This window comes from Manihot esculenta, chromosome 12 (genome assembly GCF_001659605.2).
Source record: "Manihot esculenta cultivar AM560-2 chromosome 12, M.esculenta_v8, whole genome shotgun sequence".
NCBI lineage: Eukaryota > Viridiplantae > Streptophyta > Magnoliopsida > Malpighiales > Euphorbiaceae > Manihot > Manihot esculenta.
This window is the reverse complement of record NC_035172.2, coordinates 2,347,547-2,365,486: the sequence shown is the minus strand read 5'-3', so window position 1 is coordinate 2,365,486 and position 17,940 is coordinate 2,347,547. Positions and strand designations below refer to the sequence as shown.

The 17,940-nt window shown below is 28.0% G+C and overlaps 3 protein-coding genes across 8 annotated transcripts; 1 reads left to right on the top strand and 2 right to left on the bottom strand.

The window, feature by feature from the left end:
• Positions 1–283: 283 nt before the first annotated feature.
• On the bottom strand, positions 284–6,023 carry LOC110628314 (probable BOI-related E3 ubiquitin-protein ligase 2). 5 transcript variants are annotated; one of them, XM_021774924.2, is made up of 6 exons: positions 5,625–5,937; positions 5,477–5,525; positions 3,788–3,850; positions 3,623–3,675; positions 1,449–1,810; positions 284–971 (listed from the first exon to the last, which is right to left on the bottom strand). In XM_021774924.2, exons 5-6 carry the CDS (start codon positions 1,758–1,760, stop codon positions 420–422), a joined length of 864 nt encoding a protein of 287 aa, XP_021630616.1. In that variant the 5' UTR covers positions 1,761–1,810; positions 3,623–3,675; positions 3,788–3,850; positions 5,477–5,525; positions 5,625–5,937; the 3' UTR covers positions 284–419. The 5 variants fall into 5 exon arrangements, with proteins under 5 accessions (XP_021630616.1, XP_021630613.1, XP_021630614.1 ...); XM_021774921.2 differs by lacking the exon at positions 3,788–3,850 and having other exon boundaries at positions 3,623–3,787; positions 5,625–6,023; XM_021774922.2 differs by lacking the exon at positions 3,788–3,850.
• Positions 6,024–13,229: 7,206 nt separating this feature from the next.
• Positions 13,230–14,485, top strand: LOC110628724. Of its 2 annotated transcripts, none has more exons than XM_021775519.2 (5): positions 13,230–13,306; positions 13,535–13,616; positions 13,714–13,819; positions 13,952–14,029; positions 14,198–14,485. In XM_021775519.2, the coding sequence occupies exons 1-5, from the start codon at positions 13,302–13,304 to the stop codon at positions 14,248–14,250; spliced, it is 324 nt and encodes a 107-aa protein (XP_021631211.1). In that variant the 5' UTR covers positions 13,230–13,301; the 3' UTR covers positions 14,251–14,485. The 2 variants fall into 2 exon arrangements, with proteins under 2 accessions (XP_021631211.1, XP_043805050.1); XM_043949115.1 differs by having other exon boundaries at positions 13,284–13,414.
• Positions 14,486–15,104: 619 nt separating this feature from the next.
• On the bottom strand, positions 15,105–16,999 carry LOC110627391 (axial regulator YABBY 4). Its single transcript, XM_021773682.1, has 7 exons — positions 16,919–16,999; positions 16,693–16,827; positions 16,431–16,566; positions 16,280–16,328; positions 16,112–16,187; positions 15,917–16,009; positions 15,105–15,182 (listed from the first exon to the last, which is right to left on the bottom strand). Exons 1-7 carry the CDS (start codon positions 16,997–16,999, stop codon positions 15,105–15,107), a joined length of 648 nt encoding a protein of 215 aa, XP_021629374.1.
• Positions 17,000–17,940: the final 941 nt, after the last annotated feature.

Below are 17,940 nucleotides of genomic sequence, written 5' to 3'. Positions count from 1 at the left end.
CAAACACATTGATATGATTTTGAGTGTCATTCGGATTTAGGTTTACCGATGGGCTAAGTGCCATGGTTTGTAGGCCTATTTTGATGGGTTGGTTGGTTGGTTTGTTTTGCCCTCTACGCCTTATGTATGATGGCCCTGTCTCATCATTGCTCGTTTAGAATCAGGCTTTGTCATTTACCAATGAAACCATTGAAATTATCTTGGGAAAAAAAAAAGCACCCTCATAATAAACTCATCAGCCGGGGAAGCATAGAGGGAGGGGGGAAGGGAGAAGGACAGAAGGTGGCAGTACCAAAAGATAATTTTCCATACTACATTTCATGAAATAGAGTTTACTCCACGTACAACTCGCATGTCAGGGAAGAAAACTGTCACAGCAAGAAGATTGCAGGTAACTTTTCAGTGATTTACTTGATAATTTACGACAAGTACACTTGAACGCTAGAAGTTTTGATCAACTGGCATACAGGGCAAACATTGATTAACATGTCGCAATCTCTACATAAACATAAATGCCTACAAGGCATCAACAACATGCTTACCTCCTTTGACTTGCATGCCCTGCAGGTTACATGTTCAATCAAGCCTTGGCAATTCCTGGTCAGAGGTCTTGCATTCCCACCTGGAATGTTCAGGTAGTTGCTAGGAGCAATGTAAGAAGCAGCATCATCGACCTCACTGTCTCCAAATCCTTCCTTCCCTTGGTCAGCACCCTGTGAAATTGCCTGCTGGAGGTTGCTCTTGAGAACATTCACAATTGACTCGTTGTATTTTGCTCTGTAATGCCAATTCTGAGCTTCCATGGCCACCTGCTTTATTCTCTCAACTAACTCCTTGTTTTTACGATTCATATTTTCTATTTCTACGTCTTTTTCCCGCAGCTTCTTGCTTACACCCTTCTCAATGGCAGCAAGAAAAGAAGCAATATGCCTCTGCTTCATGTCCCTCACCCCCGTAGACAAATGCTCTGCCTGTTTGAAAACAATTACCTATTAATTAACTGCCAAAAGCAAGCATTGAAATATTATATAAATTATTATGTAAATCATTAGGTACTATAGGAGGACGCGTATCAAGAGGGGTGTATACCAGCAGTAGTACCCCAGTACAATACCATAAACATCCATGTGACCCACCAAAAAGTGGGTTAACTCTATTGGATTCATCAAAACAACACCTGCATGTCCCAGTATCAGAGGATTTTTGTGGAAGAGAAACGATTCCAATTTCAAAGACATCAAAATGGGTAAAGAGAGGATTGAGGTTCAAAAAGATTATTCAGGAAAAACAACAATGAAGTGAAGAACAGAATTGAGGTTTATGTGGAGGAATAAAAGCAAGCAATGCACACAAGAATTCATTAACCACTAACATGCAGCATAACTCATTACACAACGGCATCCACAGATCTCCCTATGCAATATATTACTGGAGACTAGTATTGGTACCTGAATTTTAATATACTGATCAAATTCTTCTTTCTGCCGATCAAGCTCAGTCCTAATATTCTCACCAAGGGACAGGATGACTGATGGTGCCACTGTCATACTTCCACTTGCAGAAGTTACAGAAGAATTTCGTTCATCATCATCATAAGACAACCGTAACCCAGTTGATACAGGATTTGGATTTGGTACGCTAGCTGATCGGGCAGCTTCCTCCTGACACATGTTGTAATTTAAGGAAATCTGTAGTTTTTGCTGTCTACTGAAATCTTCTGTTTCCCTGGCTCTCTTATTGGGGTGAAGCATAGGGGTCATATGTTCATTCCCAAAACAATTCACTGGATCAACACTGCATCCAGCTGGAACTGGAAAAAAAAAACATATTAGATAAGTCATACTAAATTATGGCTATTTGGGATTGCAGTTGGGAGACAAAAAAAAAATCTTAGAGAAGCACCATTTTGGATATTGAAAAAAGCAATTTAGTTATTCTGTAATTCTTGCAAATAAAATGTGAAATTTAACATTAAACCAACTTCCAATACCCTTTAACTAACATATTAAAAGATGTCTTTTTCTCAACAACAACTCCAATAGTAATGACAAACAAGCCCATACGTATGTATTTAGATAAATGCAGAGAGAGAGAGAGAGAGAGAGAGAGGATATAATGGAGAACCGCTATCTTCCAATCTTAATTTTTGTTTCCTTTCTTACCTACCTTTTATCCATGGCATTGTATGAACTTCAACAATCAGAGAGAGAGAGAGAGAGGATATAATGGAAAACCGCTATCTTCCAATCTTAATTTTTGTTTCCTTTCTTACCTACCTTTTATCCATGGCATTGTATGAACTTCAACAATCAGAGATATAAACTTAAAACTCTGATCCCTTGCACTGAATGCAACTATGGATTTGCAATAATAGTTAATATTTAATTATGTCAATTATAAACCTTTCCACAACTTGAAAAAGCATAAGCCAAAACCTACAAATATTTATACGAATTTCACAAAGCACATTAAAGGAAGCAGTAGAGAGAGAAGAAACAGCTGTTTCAATTTTTATTTAAGATTGTAATGATAACAAATCGTTTCTGCAGGTCTTACACTTAAATTGTACCATATTAGATGTTATGACAAGGAGGAGTTGTTAAACAATGTATACACTGTTTAGATACCGAGATATGTTTTTCAATGTTGGCCGCAATTGACGCACCAAATGAAAGGTTACTCATATAACTGACAAAATTGATAAGATGAGTTATAATTGAAATTCAAACAAAAGTTTGATGTTCTTTACACTATATTTGGATATATGGAAAGGAGGGAAGGAAAATAACTAAGGAAAATAATGGGAGATTTTCACGTTTCTTTTTTTGGAAAGAAAGGAGAAAATAAAGGAGGTAGGGAAAATAACTTTTATTTTTCCACTAATTGGAGACAAAATAAAGAAGAAATGTATAGAATTACATATATACCCCTATATAAACAATTAAAAGACAAAAAAAGCTATTGTTGTAAATTTATAAAAATATAATTATTTCCTTCGACTTTATCTCCTTCCAAAAATCCCTCCTGTTTTTTTCCACCTATAAAAAGATAAATAAGAAAAATAACAAATAGAAAATTTTCTTTATTTTCCACCTATTTTTCCTTCCCTCTAGAAAATTTCCCGAACAAGGTATTACTTGTTCATTCAACATACTTAGGGTAATTCACAAAACATACATTTATTGCACAGATAAAATTAATCAGAACATCTGCAATGATATCAACAGTAATTATTGGATAACTATTTTCCTTTAGGAAAAGAAAAGGTAACTGCAATCACAATGCTGCAGGAACTGAAAAATAAAATTTCAGAAAGCTAACACATCACAAGCAGACATTTAAATTCCTAGCTTTTCATTCTCACTGCAGTTTTTATCAGATATCCTTATTTCAGAATTTAACCACGTTTGAGATATTCTTCTATCTAGTAAGGCATGATGGAAAAGACAATTGCTTCTGGATAGCACTTACCATACAAGTTCCTAAATAAACAAGATAACATTCTACAAGGTATAGTAACTAATAAAAACATCAACTGTAATACACATTTGTGTAACAAATACAGCCCACATTCATGTAGTAAGAATAAGCAGAACTTTATTTTGTATAGATTAGAACTTACAGTTACCAAATAGCTGCAGCTGATTTGATGGATTAGTCTGATAGGGTATACGACTATCATCCACAAAAACAGGAAGTAGAGGATTATTGTTGTTGCCTCCCAACATTTTTTAATTTAACATAAAATATAGTGACCCAACAATCGTAAAATAAAGTGATATTTCACCTGCAAAATTGGAGGTAGAATCATCATCAGCAACAAGATGGCAAAACTGAATTCTCATGATGACTACATCATAATACATTGAATTTTGTCAAAAGTTTGGGGTAACCTCAATGTAAAAGCAGAATACTTTAACTCAGCAAAGTCACTAAATTGCAAAGCACAATATGGTTACTTTAATACTGGCACCAAAAGTAAATAAGAAACTGTAAACCTTTCTTATTAGTAAAGTAGGAAACAGATATAAATTCTACCACAATAGATGAAACTACAACATAGCATTAACACAAAATACTAAAGAATAAAGACTATATTTTTGCTAAATGAAAAAAAAAAAAAGAGAATGAAATTCTAATAGGAAAAATAATTCAACCTACTAAAATGTGAATTTTTCAACGAAGAACAAAATATTCCAGACTTCACCATGTGGCACACTTAATGCAGAATAACAAGAATCAAAATGCTCTCTTTCTCCTGTAATGATTAAAAGAAAATTGTAGACATGGAGAAATTAGAGTAGAACAATGGATATGAGATAATCATCAATGAATGAGCACAAATAACATTTGGAATAAATAAGAGGTCTCATATAAAAGTGATATGCAAAGTTAAATCACATGAAGTTTGGTGGTTAATGTATTGCTCAAATTATTATAATGTCTTGCTACGTTACAGCAAAGACAGGTGAGGGACATCTCATAAGTTTCAGAGGCAATTCAAGAGACATGGCATCAAATATTCACTGTATGGAAAAGAAATAAAAAAGACTAAATTCAAGGCCACCAGCATGTGGCATTACATTGAAAATATTGAATTTCTTGGTCATAAAGATGGAGCATTAGCAGCATGCCCATATTATTCAATAAAAGATTCCAATGGCAGTATCATCACTCATATAGGCATGCAGACTTACCCTTGCTTATTCATATCTATTGTAAGAAATCTTAGATTTAACAATTAGCTATGTTAAACTGATTCCCAGAATCACGCCACAAGCATCTGAAGACCCTAAAAATGTATTAACCACTGTTCAAGGACAAACTCAAAAAGAATTTACAGTCTGCAGGCAATCATGTACCACCTTAAAGAGCAAGTAAACCAAAGAATGATAAGTAACTAACCAAAAAGATTTCTCTCCGTTGAATAGCAAACAATATTCAATAAGTCATAATGATAAAGAAACAGGCATTGTACCTATGGGATCATACTATTAACATAGGATGTAACTAGGAGAAGATAATGACGATATTCAAAATGAGATCAAGCACTCTATTTAAAACATAAAAAACAAAATGATTAACCGAAAAATAATCAACAATATATAGCCTTTCCCAAATATGAAATACAGAAAAACAAGGAGATTAGATATATGACAAGCGATTGAGAGAAAAAAAGGAAGAGTATCAATTGGAAGCGATCCTAACAGAAATTACAGTAAAAAAGGTAAGATTTTGATGCTATTTGCGCTATTTCAGAAGATGATAACTATATACAGAAATAAAAGGAAAATCCAAAACAAATCTAACAAACTCAAAACAGAAATATTTATATCTCTATCATGATTCACATGAATCTCCAAACATCCCCAGCCAAAAACAATAATAACAATAACAAATCCTTGGTAACGCATGACAAGGAAAATAATTTATAACCATCAAAAACACTAAACAAAGAAGGAATAGATCAAATAACCTCAATAAGCAAAACTGATAGAGAAACCGCTTCCAGAACACAAAAATGCCTGCAGATCATACAAAACAAACACCACCTTAAAAAAAATCAAAGTGAAAAAAAAAATGCAAAGATGTCAGAAACAAAGGTCAATAAACAAAAAAAAAACCTGAAAATAAGGAAAAAAAAATCCTTCGTCGGAGACAGAATCAGGAAGAAGAGGCGATCATATGGATCTGAAAGGGAAGAGCATCTAGAAACGGAATCAGAGCATAGATGGTAACGGAAGAGAGATTAATAACAATGAACGGCTAGAAGAGAATATAGAAAGAGAGATGAAGAAATAATTGAAAGGAAGAATAAATGAAGAAAAAGAAAATTGAAACGCTGGTGCAGTCGGTGATGATGATGATGATGGTATCGCTGCTCCGCTTGTGCCTTGTGGTTACGCAAACCAATTTTTCAAAAAAAAAAAAACTATATAATTTTTTATATATAAGTTCCATATTTACGTTAATATTCCTATTTAATTTTATAAAAATCTGAATATAAAATTAATTTAAGGTTATTAGATTCAAAATTAAAATTTAAATTACAGAGGGAAGAAAGGGTCCCACATCTTCTGCGGGAAGGAGAGAGAGAGAGAGGGCATCTTTTCTTTCCCTCTCTACTTGTGCTTTGTTTTCTTCTTCTTCTGGAAACTCTCACCACAACAAAAACTAACAAACAAACAAATTAAGAAATATACAAATTATTATGAATTTAAATTTAAATTTCCTTTTCTTGTTTGTAATTTGGATTTTTATTGTTAAATTTTTTAATTAATAAAATAAATTAATTTGTGCAGTTTGAAAATTTTAGTAATAAATAAATTAACGTGAGAATCGTGAGGAGGAGTTGGAAGTGGTGGGTGAGAGGGCCATCGAGAAAAGGAATTTAATAAGAAGCGGGAAAAGAGTGGGGGTGTGGTGGGTCCCATATTCATTAGTGGGCCTGGTTTGTTCGTTGTTTGTTGGCGGGCAAATTTGGCGGGTGAGCAAAACGACGAGGTTTGGGTGGGTTCTTTTATGAGATAAATCCATTGCTTTGTATTTCATATTAAACAAAATCCTGCTAATTTTACTAATTAATCACCACGTACCTAATTCCAGGCCCTAACAAAATACTAATTGCGTGTATTGGTCCTTTCATACTAAATGAAAAAAAATTACTACTAATAATTCGTTAAAATCAAGTGAAACATATACCATTAAAATATTTTAATATTCTAGTTTTCGATTCAAATAACTCAATTAAATAGATTTATACACTTTAATATTTAATTCAAATAACTCGATCAAATAGATTCAAACACCTTAATATTTAAATTTTAAAACATAATGAAGTACGAGTTTTTATTTACACCAAGTTAATTGGACTACTAAATTGTAATAAGTCATTAACGTATGAATGCATTTATTTAATCTTTCCCATGAAGGCGTCAACCCATAATTGTGATTTGTAATGACGGGCAATGTGTTGGTTGACCAAATCAACCAAAGTTGCATTATAATGGGAATGATTGAGAAGGCTGCTGTGAAGAAAAGGCACGCAGTTTACAGGCTGTTGGGTCTTGATTTTTTTTTTTTTTCAATTGAATTAACTTCAATTCAACGTAATTTAAAAAAAAAAAATTCAATTCAACATACTCAAACTTAATTTCTAAAAAGAAGGATTTTAACCCAATTTATAACAGAATAAAATTATGCTGTTATGAATATATTATTTATTGAGTATATATGAAAATAAATTTATTGAGTGTGTATATATATAGATAAAAAAAGAAAAAATTTCATTGATAAGCATAATCAAACTAAATAATAAAATGGAGTGTTGTGTGTACTAAATTCCATTGATTTTAGCAAAAATATGTTAGCTTGCTTACACATCAAGCACAAAGAAAAACTTGAACCTTGATAACAAAGTTTTAACAATTTTAATAATAAAACCCCAAACTCAAATTTTATTTTTTTAATTAAAATTAAATAATAAAAAATAAATTATTTTATGAAAATATTTTTCATAAAAAATATTTTTCAAAATTATATTTATATTATATATAAATGTGTGAATTGGGAGAATATTGAGATTTCTAATAACATCATTAGCTCTTTTATTTATTTACGATAGTTTTTAATTATTTTATAGTTAATAATTTTATTATTTAAAATATATAATAATTTTATTATCTGAATTAATTTTATAGTTAATTAGGAAAATCTTGAAAGATATATATAAAATATATTAATACTAAATTTTTAAATAAAAATATAAATTAGAGGATGATTTTATATTATTTAAATTAATTTTAGAGTTAAATTTAACACAAAGAATATTTTTGATGCAAATTTTCTATGTAATCTATTTGTGACTTGATATTTTCGTATTTTTCTTATCCTTAAATTTAATTTCTTTTTTTTTTCTTTCTCATGGAAACGTCAATATCGATAAAAAAAAATGTTATTGTTAGGGGTGAGCATTCGGTCAATTCGGTTCAAAATCGAACCAAATCGAATAAACCGAAAATTGAAATTTTAGTATTTATAAAAATCGAACCGAACTGATTTTAGTCAGAAATCAAATCAAACCGAACCGGTATGATTCGATTCAATTTGATCGGTTTCGATTTTTAATAAATTTTTTATTTTTTACACTTTATTTTTAATATTTTAAAATTTAATTAAAATATTTTAATCTTAATATAATTTAATTTCTCTATATTATTAAAAATAATTATTATCACTAATCGGTTTGGTTCGATTTTTTTGATTTTTTTCTGATCAAAACCGAACCGAAATGAAATAACTGAAATTTTTAAAATTAAAAACCGAACCGAATTGAATAAAAAACTGAACTGAATTTTAAAATTAATTCGATTCGGTGGGTTTTTTCGATTTGAACCGAATACAGCTCACCCCTAGTTATTGTGCCTATTAAGAGTTTCAGAGATATTCCGATCGTCACTTATGATTTATGTACGGTATGAATGTTTCTCTCATGCAATCCAATCAATTTTCAAAATATGCATATCTCTTTGGCAGATTTATAGCATCCTTTAGAGGGATATTTATTATGGAATTAGAGGCAAAAATATATCTGTTTCGATTTTTTAATAATGTTAATTTTGAAAATATAGGGAATGGGCCTTTGGTTGTACAATCGATTTCTGCTTGTTTAAGATGAGATACAAAATAATGAAAATCCTTTCCATATCTCTCTAATTCATTTTGATTTTTGTGTTCTGATTAAATACCTTCATTCTGGTTATTATAAGGAGACGTTGGTTAAATTGGTTGGAGATTTTGTTGACCAGTATAAAAAGTATGACATGAAAAATATTTCAACTATGTGGCCGAAAACCTTTAATGATTTATGATCGATAGATGAGAAAGAACGAGGAGTATCTTTTCAAAATTATCTTATATAGGGGTTTGGACATGTACTTGAGTAGTATTTTTATCAAATTATCTTATGCAGGTATTTGATTTTGAATGATTATAAATTTTTGTTAGACTCTAGAACTGAGATTTCTGTTAGAAGGTTCATCTAACTGCTCATACTTTAATTAAAGAATCTATTAGGTATAATTGTCTTTATCTATTTGGAATGATATTTTTCTATATATGGTGAAATTTTATTAATAAAATTAGTAGATTTACTTTTTAAAAAAAAATAATTTTAGAGTTTTATTAAAAAAATTTAAAAGAATAATTTAAATTAATAAAATAATTTAAATTAATAAAAATTAAATTAAATTAATTTTAAAATTAAAATTACTAAATAACATGTTTAAATATTAAATAATTATGAAAATAATAAATTCATATTTTTTATGTAGAAATTAAAATATAAAGTTAAATTTAATTAGTAAAATATTAATGGAATAAAAAATTTAAAAATAAATTTACCATTATTTGATATTTTAATTTAATTAATTTTTAATTAAATCTAATAGTAAAATACAAAAAAATTTATCGATTAAAATTTGTAGATTAAATTATATTAGATTACTCAATTAACTTTATTATTATCTTTAAATATATCAGTTATTATCTCTATATTATTTTTGTATATAAATACTATGAAATCTGTGATTAATTAATACAGTAATTATATTTACGTGAATTACAAGCAGGTGATTTTATATAAAAAGAATAAAATATATATATTATGCATCGATCAAAAAGAATGAAATCATCTTGTAACATTGTATTTTCATTGGTTCTTTTTTTTATGAATTTTTTTTTATATTTTTATAAATTTCATTATTATAAATTAATTTATTATATATAAATAATAAATTAAAAATTAATTGAATTAATTTTATATTTATTTTTTTCATAAATAATATTATAATTTTAATATATTATTATAGAATGAAATTATAAAATATACCTTATAATTGAAGGAGGGGAATAATTTTTTGTTTTTAAATTATCCTTAGTTCAATATGATTATAATGTATTTACTTTTATTTTGATTAAATAACAATTAAAAAAATAAAAATTAAATTTTGAATTGATTAGATTAATATCTTTTTTAAATTTAAATTTTATTATTAAGTAATATTTAATTACTTTTTAAATTAATTTAAGTTAAACTAATTATTATATATGTAATTAATTAAATTTTATTAAAACATAATTTTAAAAAATTATTAATTTACAATTTAATAATATAATATAGTGTAAGTATACATTTTATTTTATTGTAAAAAAATTATATTAGTTAAATAATCTCTTTTAATATAATAATTATTTATATATTTATATATTTTTATTCTATACTATATATATAAATATTAAAATTATCAATAATGCACTTAGATCTTTTATTTATTTACAATAGTCTTTAATTAATTTATAGTTGATAATATTATTATTTAAAATTTAAAATTTTAAAATAAATAATAATTTTATTATTTAAATTAGTTTTATTAATAAAAATTTTAAAGTAAGAAGTATCTAAATAAAATTAATATTCAGAAATAAAAGGAAATAAAAAAATATTCAAGTTTATTTTGTAACATAGTTATATTACAATTGAGAAATATATTATAAATATATTTTATAATATTGCATTTAAAATTAATGAATTATATAAATTAAATTTAAAAAAATATATATATATTATAATGACTGATGAATTATAATTTATAATAAAAATTAAAAAATATTTTATAAATAAATTAAAATAATATAAATATTAATATAGCTATAAGTAATAATTACTATAAGTTTATAAGTTTATTATATTAAGTGAAATTAATTTTTCATGTTATTAGTTTTAAAGTTAGTAGAATTAAATTATTTATTATAATAAAAATAATTTATTGAATTTAATATAAATTTTAACATTTAAAAATTTTAATTATAAATATATAATATGTAAAATTTTGAATTTAAGTAGATAATGATTTTATTATTTAAATTAATTTAAAGTTAATAAAATTTAAAATTTATAAGTAGATGATAACTTTATAATTGAATTTAAATTTATAGTAAATGATAAATTAAGTAGATAATTATTTCATTATTTAAATTAATTTAACATTAATAAAAAAATTTAAATTTTAAATTATATATAAATATTAAAATAACATATTTAGATATTAAATAATATTAAAAATAAAAAGTAATATACAAAATATTTAAATAATAATTATATATAAAATAAATATATATCTATATATAATTTATTTATATTATAACGAATGTTGCACGTTGATTAAGATCAATTATTTTCTAAAAACAAATAGGACTACGAATTACATTTTAATTCCCAGGCATTCAAAAATGGAATAGGGTTGGCCAATATATCTACCGCGGTATTTGGTTCAAATAGAATAAATTAATCAAATTAAATTAATTTAAAATTTTAATTTAATTTTTTATTTATTTCAATTTGATTTTAATTTTAATTTTAAAAATTTCATTTATTTCGATTTAGTTCGATTTTAATAAGAAGAAATTAAAAAAATTGAACCAAACCGATTAGTGATAATAATATATTATTTTCAATAATATAAAGATATTAGATTATATTAAAATTAAAATATTTCAATTAAATTTTAAAATATTAAAAATAAAGTATAAAAAGTAAAAAATTTATTAAAAAATAAAATTAATTAAATCGAATCGAATCAAATTGAATTAAATCGGTTAGATTCAATTCAAATCTTGATTAAAATCGATTTATTTTGATTTTTATAAATATTAAAATTTTAATTTTTAATTTATTTAATTTAATTTAATTTAATTTTAAACCGAACTGATCAAACGATTCGCTCCATAGCTGATTGATCATATTTAAATTTCCTTTGGAGAGAAACTATCCATGCCACTATGCAGCTTTATTACCCCCAATCAAAATAAATTTTGGTAATTTACATAAACGGTAAATTAATTTAGAGTTTTAATAGTAAAATATACAAATTCCATGATATAATATAAAACACTTTTACCTTCTAATTAAAAAATATAAAATATTCTTTTATCTGTAATAATATATTTTTAAATTATTTTACTGACTTGATATTTATTAAATTAAAAAATATATTTTTTATTCTTTAATATTAACATTAATTACCTTTATTTTATAAAAATATTAACATTAATTACTTTTATTTTGATAAATTATTAATATTTTTTGTTTTGAAATGAAAATAGAATTAGAGAAATAGAATTAAAATTTTTTAAATTTATTTAAATGTATTTACGTGTGAGTGCAATAAAAATATTAACATTAATTACTTTTATTTTAATAAAAATACTTACGCTCCTTTTTTATTATATATTTTCATATTTATTTTATTAGACTAATTAAAATTAACTTTTAAATAATTATAATAAAATCACATTTATTATTTTAAATTAATTTATAAATTTTAATATATATATATATATATATATATATATATATATATATATATATATATATATATATATATATATATATATATATATATATTATTGAATAAGTAATTAATTTGTTAAACGGAAACCTAAAACCCCGACGATTAACTTCGTCAAAAGTTGACTAAGGTGTCTGGGAAGGAGAAATTATATTATAGCATTATGATTTCACGTGAATTTACCTGTGATAGATTTATATAAAAAAACAATTGACAAATAAGTAATTAATAATTGGCCTCATAAAATTAGTTACATCTATATTTTCCGATCAATGCTTTTTTTTCAATTTCTAAGAATTGAAGTGAAAAATATAAGCCGTATTATATTTATTTAAATATATTTATTATTAAATTAAATATGTAAATATTAAATTTTTTTTTAAATTGTACCTTAAGTGTGAGGTTACTATTGAATTATTATTTTATGTCCCACATGGAATAACAGTTCCACCGTAAGGCTATAACAGGGCAAAGTTGACTGGATCTAAAATTGCAATTATCTGCCAATAATTGAAAAATGAATAATCTCCAAGCCATTTAAATTCAATGTTATTATCAGTTTGTGTGGAATTCTCTAATTAAAAGACAAGACAAGACAACAACGTGGAAGTTGCTTGTACACTATGGTTTCCATGATTAGAATTATTCACAAGATTAAGCTTCAAGCTTCTACACATCTATATATGAACCATTTTGCGCCAGGGACCACGACTCATTCAAGGCACTCGCAGGAGTAGGACCCATAATAGGCAGGAAATTGAAAGATGAGCAAGGCATGCTGCTAGTTACAGCTTCAAAAGATCAAGTGGCTGTGAGCTTGGCCACGAAATGTCATCTGTGAAAACACATTTTTTTTGAATACCCAAATGCCATAACTTCTCTTATCTGCTGAAGATGAGGTGAATCTATCATTTGGATTTCTTGTGCTTTTTTGGCCCTTCGCTCAGATATCCACTGGATAATAGTCGCTCTCTCTTCTTAACATTGTTTGTGCCATCACACAAATCGTATCGTCCAAACTACTAATATCTTTCCTTCCCTTGCACTTTTTGCTTATTGTTCTTTGTCTTATTATTTTTCTGCTGCTTTTTTCTTCTCTTCTCTTTGATTTGTCCATTTCTATTCAGGAGAAAAAAGATGCATCAGACCCACCAGCACCAGCATCTCCTTCCTTGTTTGCATTGCCACCCACATAGCTACATTAGAATGGTGAGTCCTCAATATCAATACATCAATGACACTTTACCACCATAGCTACTCATTGATCACTTGCGTTTTTGCATGCATGTGTGTGTATAAAAAACAGGTTCAACATCTTATAGAGAGATGCTTGCTGCTCAACATGAGCAGAGAACAATGCATCAAGGCACTGGCGGAACATGCCAATATTCGGCCTCTTGTTACACTTACAGGTTTCTCTCTCTCTCTCTCTCTCTCTCTTTCTATATATATATATATATATATATATATATAAAATCCTTGAGCAACGGTACTATTGTGGGAAGACTGTAACAGTGGAGTTATATGTGCTTTGTGCTTTGCAGTGTGGAGAGAACTACAAAAAGAAAATAAGGACTTCTTTCATGCATATTTCCGTTCTACTTCTTCCAGGCCTTTCCCAAGTAAGACATTAAATTTTGCAATTCTCTTTTTCCATGCATTTTGTTTGTTAGCTATATATGATCATGTTATCTATATTGTGCCAAGATCATATATGTCTTTCTTGTTGATTGTCTATTTATTTAATAAGATGGGTTCACCTCTTTTTTTTTTTTCTTTGCAATTTTCAGATAGGTTTTCTCAAAGGGTTTCCAGATTGGATAGAAGGAAACAGTGGAATTGAAGTAAATGAGACTCCTATATTTGCCAATACGTGCTGGACGAGGGAATGATCAATTAGCTAGCTAGTTGGTTTTCTGCTATAAGAATGTAATCAAAGTCAAGTGATTGATGAATAAGACCTCTATAGAATACATTATGGATATTAAGGTTGGTATAGTCTTTAGGATATTCTAGCTAGGATAATTAGCATTAGCCTATGATTAATTTCCATTTAGAAATAGAAATTTCCCTCTCTCTCCATTTTCTTTTCTTTTAAATTATCAAATTTTATTGCAAAAATATTATAGTCGGACAAAATTATAACTATAAAAATGAGTTTAAGATCAGTTCAAAATTTAAAAATTATTATATATGTTTTTCAGCTATTATAATATAAAATAATAATATATTTATCTTTTTGTAACGAATAAAAAATACCGTTAATATTATATATAATTTATTAAATATAAAATAAATTATTAAATTTATTATTATATATATAGTGAAAAATTGAATTTATAACGTTAAACTATTTTCTTAGTAATATCAAAGTAATAATTTTATAACCTATGATATACCGTTGTATATATGGACCTCAAAACGCAGTAATAAGAAAGAAAGCTAAAGAAGCTAGGCCTTTGGACCAAACGTAAAGTTGCCCCTGACAGAATGCACAACTAACAATGAAGCACACATTAAAAACTTCAAGTATGTTAAAGTCAATCTTTCACAACTCACAGTACGGTGAAAATCTCATTTCCAAGAGCATCTACCCTCTACAAGGCATATGATTCAGACACCAACCCTAACCCTAGAAGTGAACAGTTTTCTTCTTATGGCAATTTATTTTAGCCTCCTCCTCCTCCTCCTTCTTCTTCACTCGAAGGGTGTGTTTGCCCAAATGGAATGCCTTGGAACCTTCCTTTCATGGAAACCTTTGCCTCCAGTGTTGACCTGAAACTTATCAAAACAGAAAATTATGAATCTACTTCAGTGGCATAAATTACTAAAAACATATTGAGTTAAAGCTGTCTTTACAGTGTGTTCAAAAACCCTAAATAGGTTATTTCATAAATTTTGAAATGTACTGGCTTTAACTTGGGTAGAAAATGACTGGCTTTGGAATTCATCAAGAACTGAGAGACAAAATATCAGTAACCCTTCCTGTGTTGTGTCACCACTGTCCATTAATGGGTTTTCAGCAAAACCAATCATTTCTTCCCACTTCAGCTCAAATCTTCAATCTTGAATTTTACAGGAGTGCCAATGACAATTCAGGATGTGATTAAGGTTAGTAATTAATTATCACCATCTCATGAACTGAGTTCCATGAAACTACCAATTTATTATTCACAGAATTTAATGATTATAATTACTTTCTCCATTTCACTCAATATGAAACTTTAATGATTGTTTTACCTTGTTTTTATAAAATTTTAATTATAAATTTACCTTAATAATTTTAATATTGATTAATGAGCATTTATACTCTTTGTGAATAATTGATGATATCTAATATTAATAAGGGAAAAATAGTAATAAAAAAATTAATTGCTTTTAAAATTCTAAAAGGTTTCAGATTGAATGTAACACAATTTTTCTTAAAAAGTTTCAGATTGAATGGAATAAAGGAGTGACTTTTATGATACAACTAATACTAAACCTTGGTGGAGAAAATGGTATTTTACCTTAATTGCTTCACAACTCCATGTTGCCTTCTCTTCTTCCTGGCCACCACTTTCTCCACCTTCTTTGGAATGAACTGGGGGAAAATTGGCCCACTGAAAATCAAACAAGTCCAGGATTGAAACTTTATTTTCTTCCTTTGTTTGTGTCATGCAGATACAATCTCAAAAAACATGGTTTGAAATAGAACTTATTACATTTTTTGCAGCTGTACTGAAGGCTTCCTTGTGAGCCATGCTTGGATTTTCAGCTTTGAGCCTTCTGATCTCTTCTCTGCTATAAACACGTGCATGAGAATCCCACAGCTAAATCATTAAACCAACATTGTCTTTATTCAATAATTAACTATAATTTTAGTTCCTTACTTGATGAAACGGTTGTAAGCTGATGGTGCTCTTTGCCTTTTCTCTGGAGCTGTTAGACCAGGTATGAGAGTTCAAAGAATTACTTGGGCACTACATATATATGTATATGTAGATGTATATGTTTGATTGCTTATAACCAAACTAAGCTTACGTTTATTAATGGCACGGTTCACTGGGTTCTTGTCATCCTCTAATTCGTTGTCCGAAAAGGCCACCATGGATGATGATCTCTGTATTTCCAAGGCTCTTTGCGCATACACTTCTTCTGGACTGGTTTCTTCTTCTTGCTGGAGATACAGAAAGGGTCACAAACTTTTAAGTTATAAGTAATATTAATTCTAAACTTGGCACATTAATAGAATTAGGTCTCAAGAAAACCAAAAAAGATCCGTGGAACTTAGTATCTATCGCACATGATCATGGCTGAGAGAAGCTAAAAACTGGAAAGGGACAAAAGAGACTTTCATCATGTTGACGGATAGGAGGGTGGTGCAGTGCCCACATCTCACAGTCACCACCATGGACAGGCTGCTGCATGGGACACTAACCTATACTTGAAACAGAGAAAAGGTTAGGTATAGAAAACACAAAATAATAAACAAATGAATTTCCACTAAATCTTATTTCTTGAAACTCTACCAGTAAAATGGTGTCACAGAACCCACATTGGACGTAGCAAATCTGCTCTGGAAGGTCAAACAGCTGGTTCAGCGTTGCCATTGTGTGAGAGATAGAAGGAAAGAGAAGCCTTTGTGCTTGTGAATCATGGGGGAGAGGGAGATTTATAGGTGTTAGAAATTTATGAGTTGGGAAGTTTTGTTATACAAAAATGGTGAATTCTCTAATTGCATGTTTATCAAGAAAAAGTACGTATTCATAACACAGCTGCTGCCAGGAATAAATGCTCTCATTGCATTATTGCAGAATGTTTTAATCTCAAAACCTAAATTACAATCACAGTCTTATCCCATTTATGTTTTGATTATCTTACATTGGATTCTTATTGTTTATGTAGGTACAGGCATGCTAAGAAAGATGTAAAAAACTTCACCATCTGAGGTTCCCGTAGTTTCATATTTCAATGGGTGCAACTAAAATGACTAGTGCCAATTTGCTTCATGTGTTGCTTTCTTTGTTATTTACTCATCTATCTGATTCAGACAGATCTCTGGTTACATAAAGCACTCTCGAGTTTGGTCAGGCGACAAGTGCAAATAAAATTTGCTAATATTAAGTTTGAAGTTTTGATACCACGGCAGTACAACACAGTGGTCTAGCTAAGATCCAATACAATAGTCTACCTAAGGTACTATAGCTAAAAGGTTCGTCTCTTTCACTATGTTCTATTATTTATATCTCAGATAATTATCATGCTAAAGTTTTACAATTAAAAAAAAAAAACCACCTTCAGAGGAAATGTCTTAACAAGTGCAATTTTTTTGAAAAAGTAAAAATAAAAAATTGAAAGAGTAATTTCTTTAAGCCAAAAAATTCCAGAAAAAATAATTTAATAACGATTTTTAATTAACGAAAGAGGATAATTAAGAAGATGATTTTTCAACAAAAGTCATTACAATATTCAGAGAGATATGCAGTAGTTCCTTATGTTACGTACTGAAGGTGACGCTAACATTCTGTCCGTGACACTTGAATAACCTTAC

Bases quoted from the DNA above. Each gene is read 5' to 3' on its own strand.
- LOC110628314 (XM_021774921.2), bottom strand. From the start codon at position 3,728: ATGTTGGGAGGCAACAACAATAATCCTCTACTTCCTGTTTTTGTGGAT. The intron at 1,811-3,622 runs GTAAGTTCTAAT...TTTTTTTTCCAG, and splicing joins GCTGCAGCTATTTGGTAACT to TTCCAGCTGGATGCAGTGTT. The intron at 972-1,448 runs GTACCAATACTA...GTTTTCAAACAG, and splicing joins ATCAGTATATTAAAATTCAG to GCAGAGCATTTGTCTACGGG.
- LOC110628724 (XM_021775519.2), top strand. The intron at 13,617-13,713 runs GTGAGTCCTCAA...TATAAAAAACAG, and splicing joins CACATAGCTACATTAGAATG to GTTCAACATCTTATAGAGAG. The intron at 14,030-14,197 runs GTAAGACATTAA...TGCAATTTTCAG, and splicing joins TTCTTCCAGGCCTTTCCCAA to ATAGGTTTTCTCAAAGGGTT.
- LOC110627391 (XM_021773682.1), bottom strand. From the start codon at position 16,999: ATGGCAACGCTGAACCAGCTGTTTGACCTTCCAGAGCAGATTTGCTAC. The intron at 16,828-16,918 runs GTAGAGTTTCAA...TTTCAAGTATAG, and splicing joins TCTGTGACACCATTTTACTG to GTTAGTGTCCCATGCAGCAG. The intron at 16,329-16,430 runs GTAAGCTTAGTT...CTGGTCTAACAG, and splicing joins GAACCGTGCCATTAATAAAC to CTCCAGAGAAAAGGCAAAGA.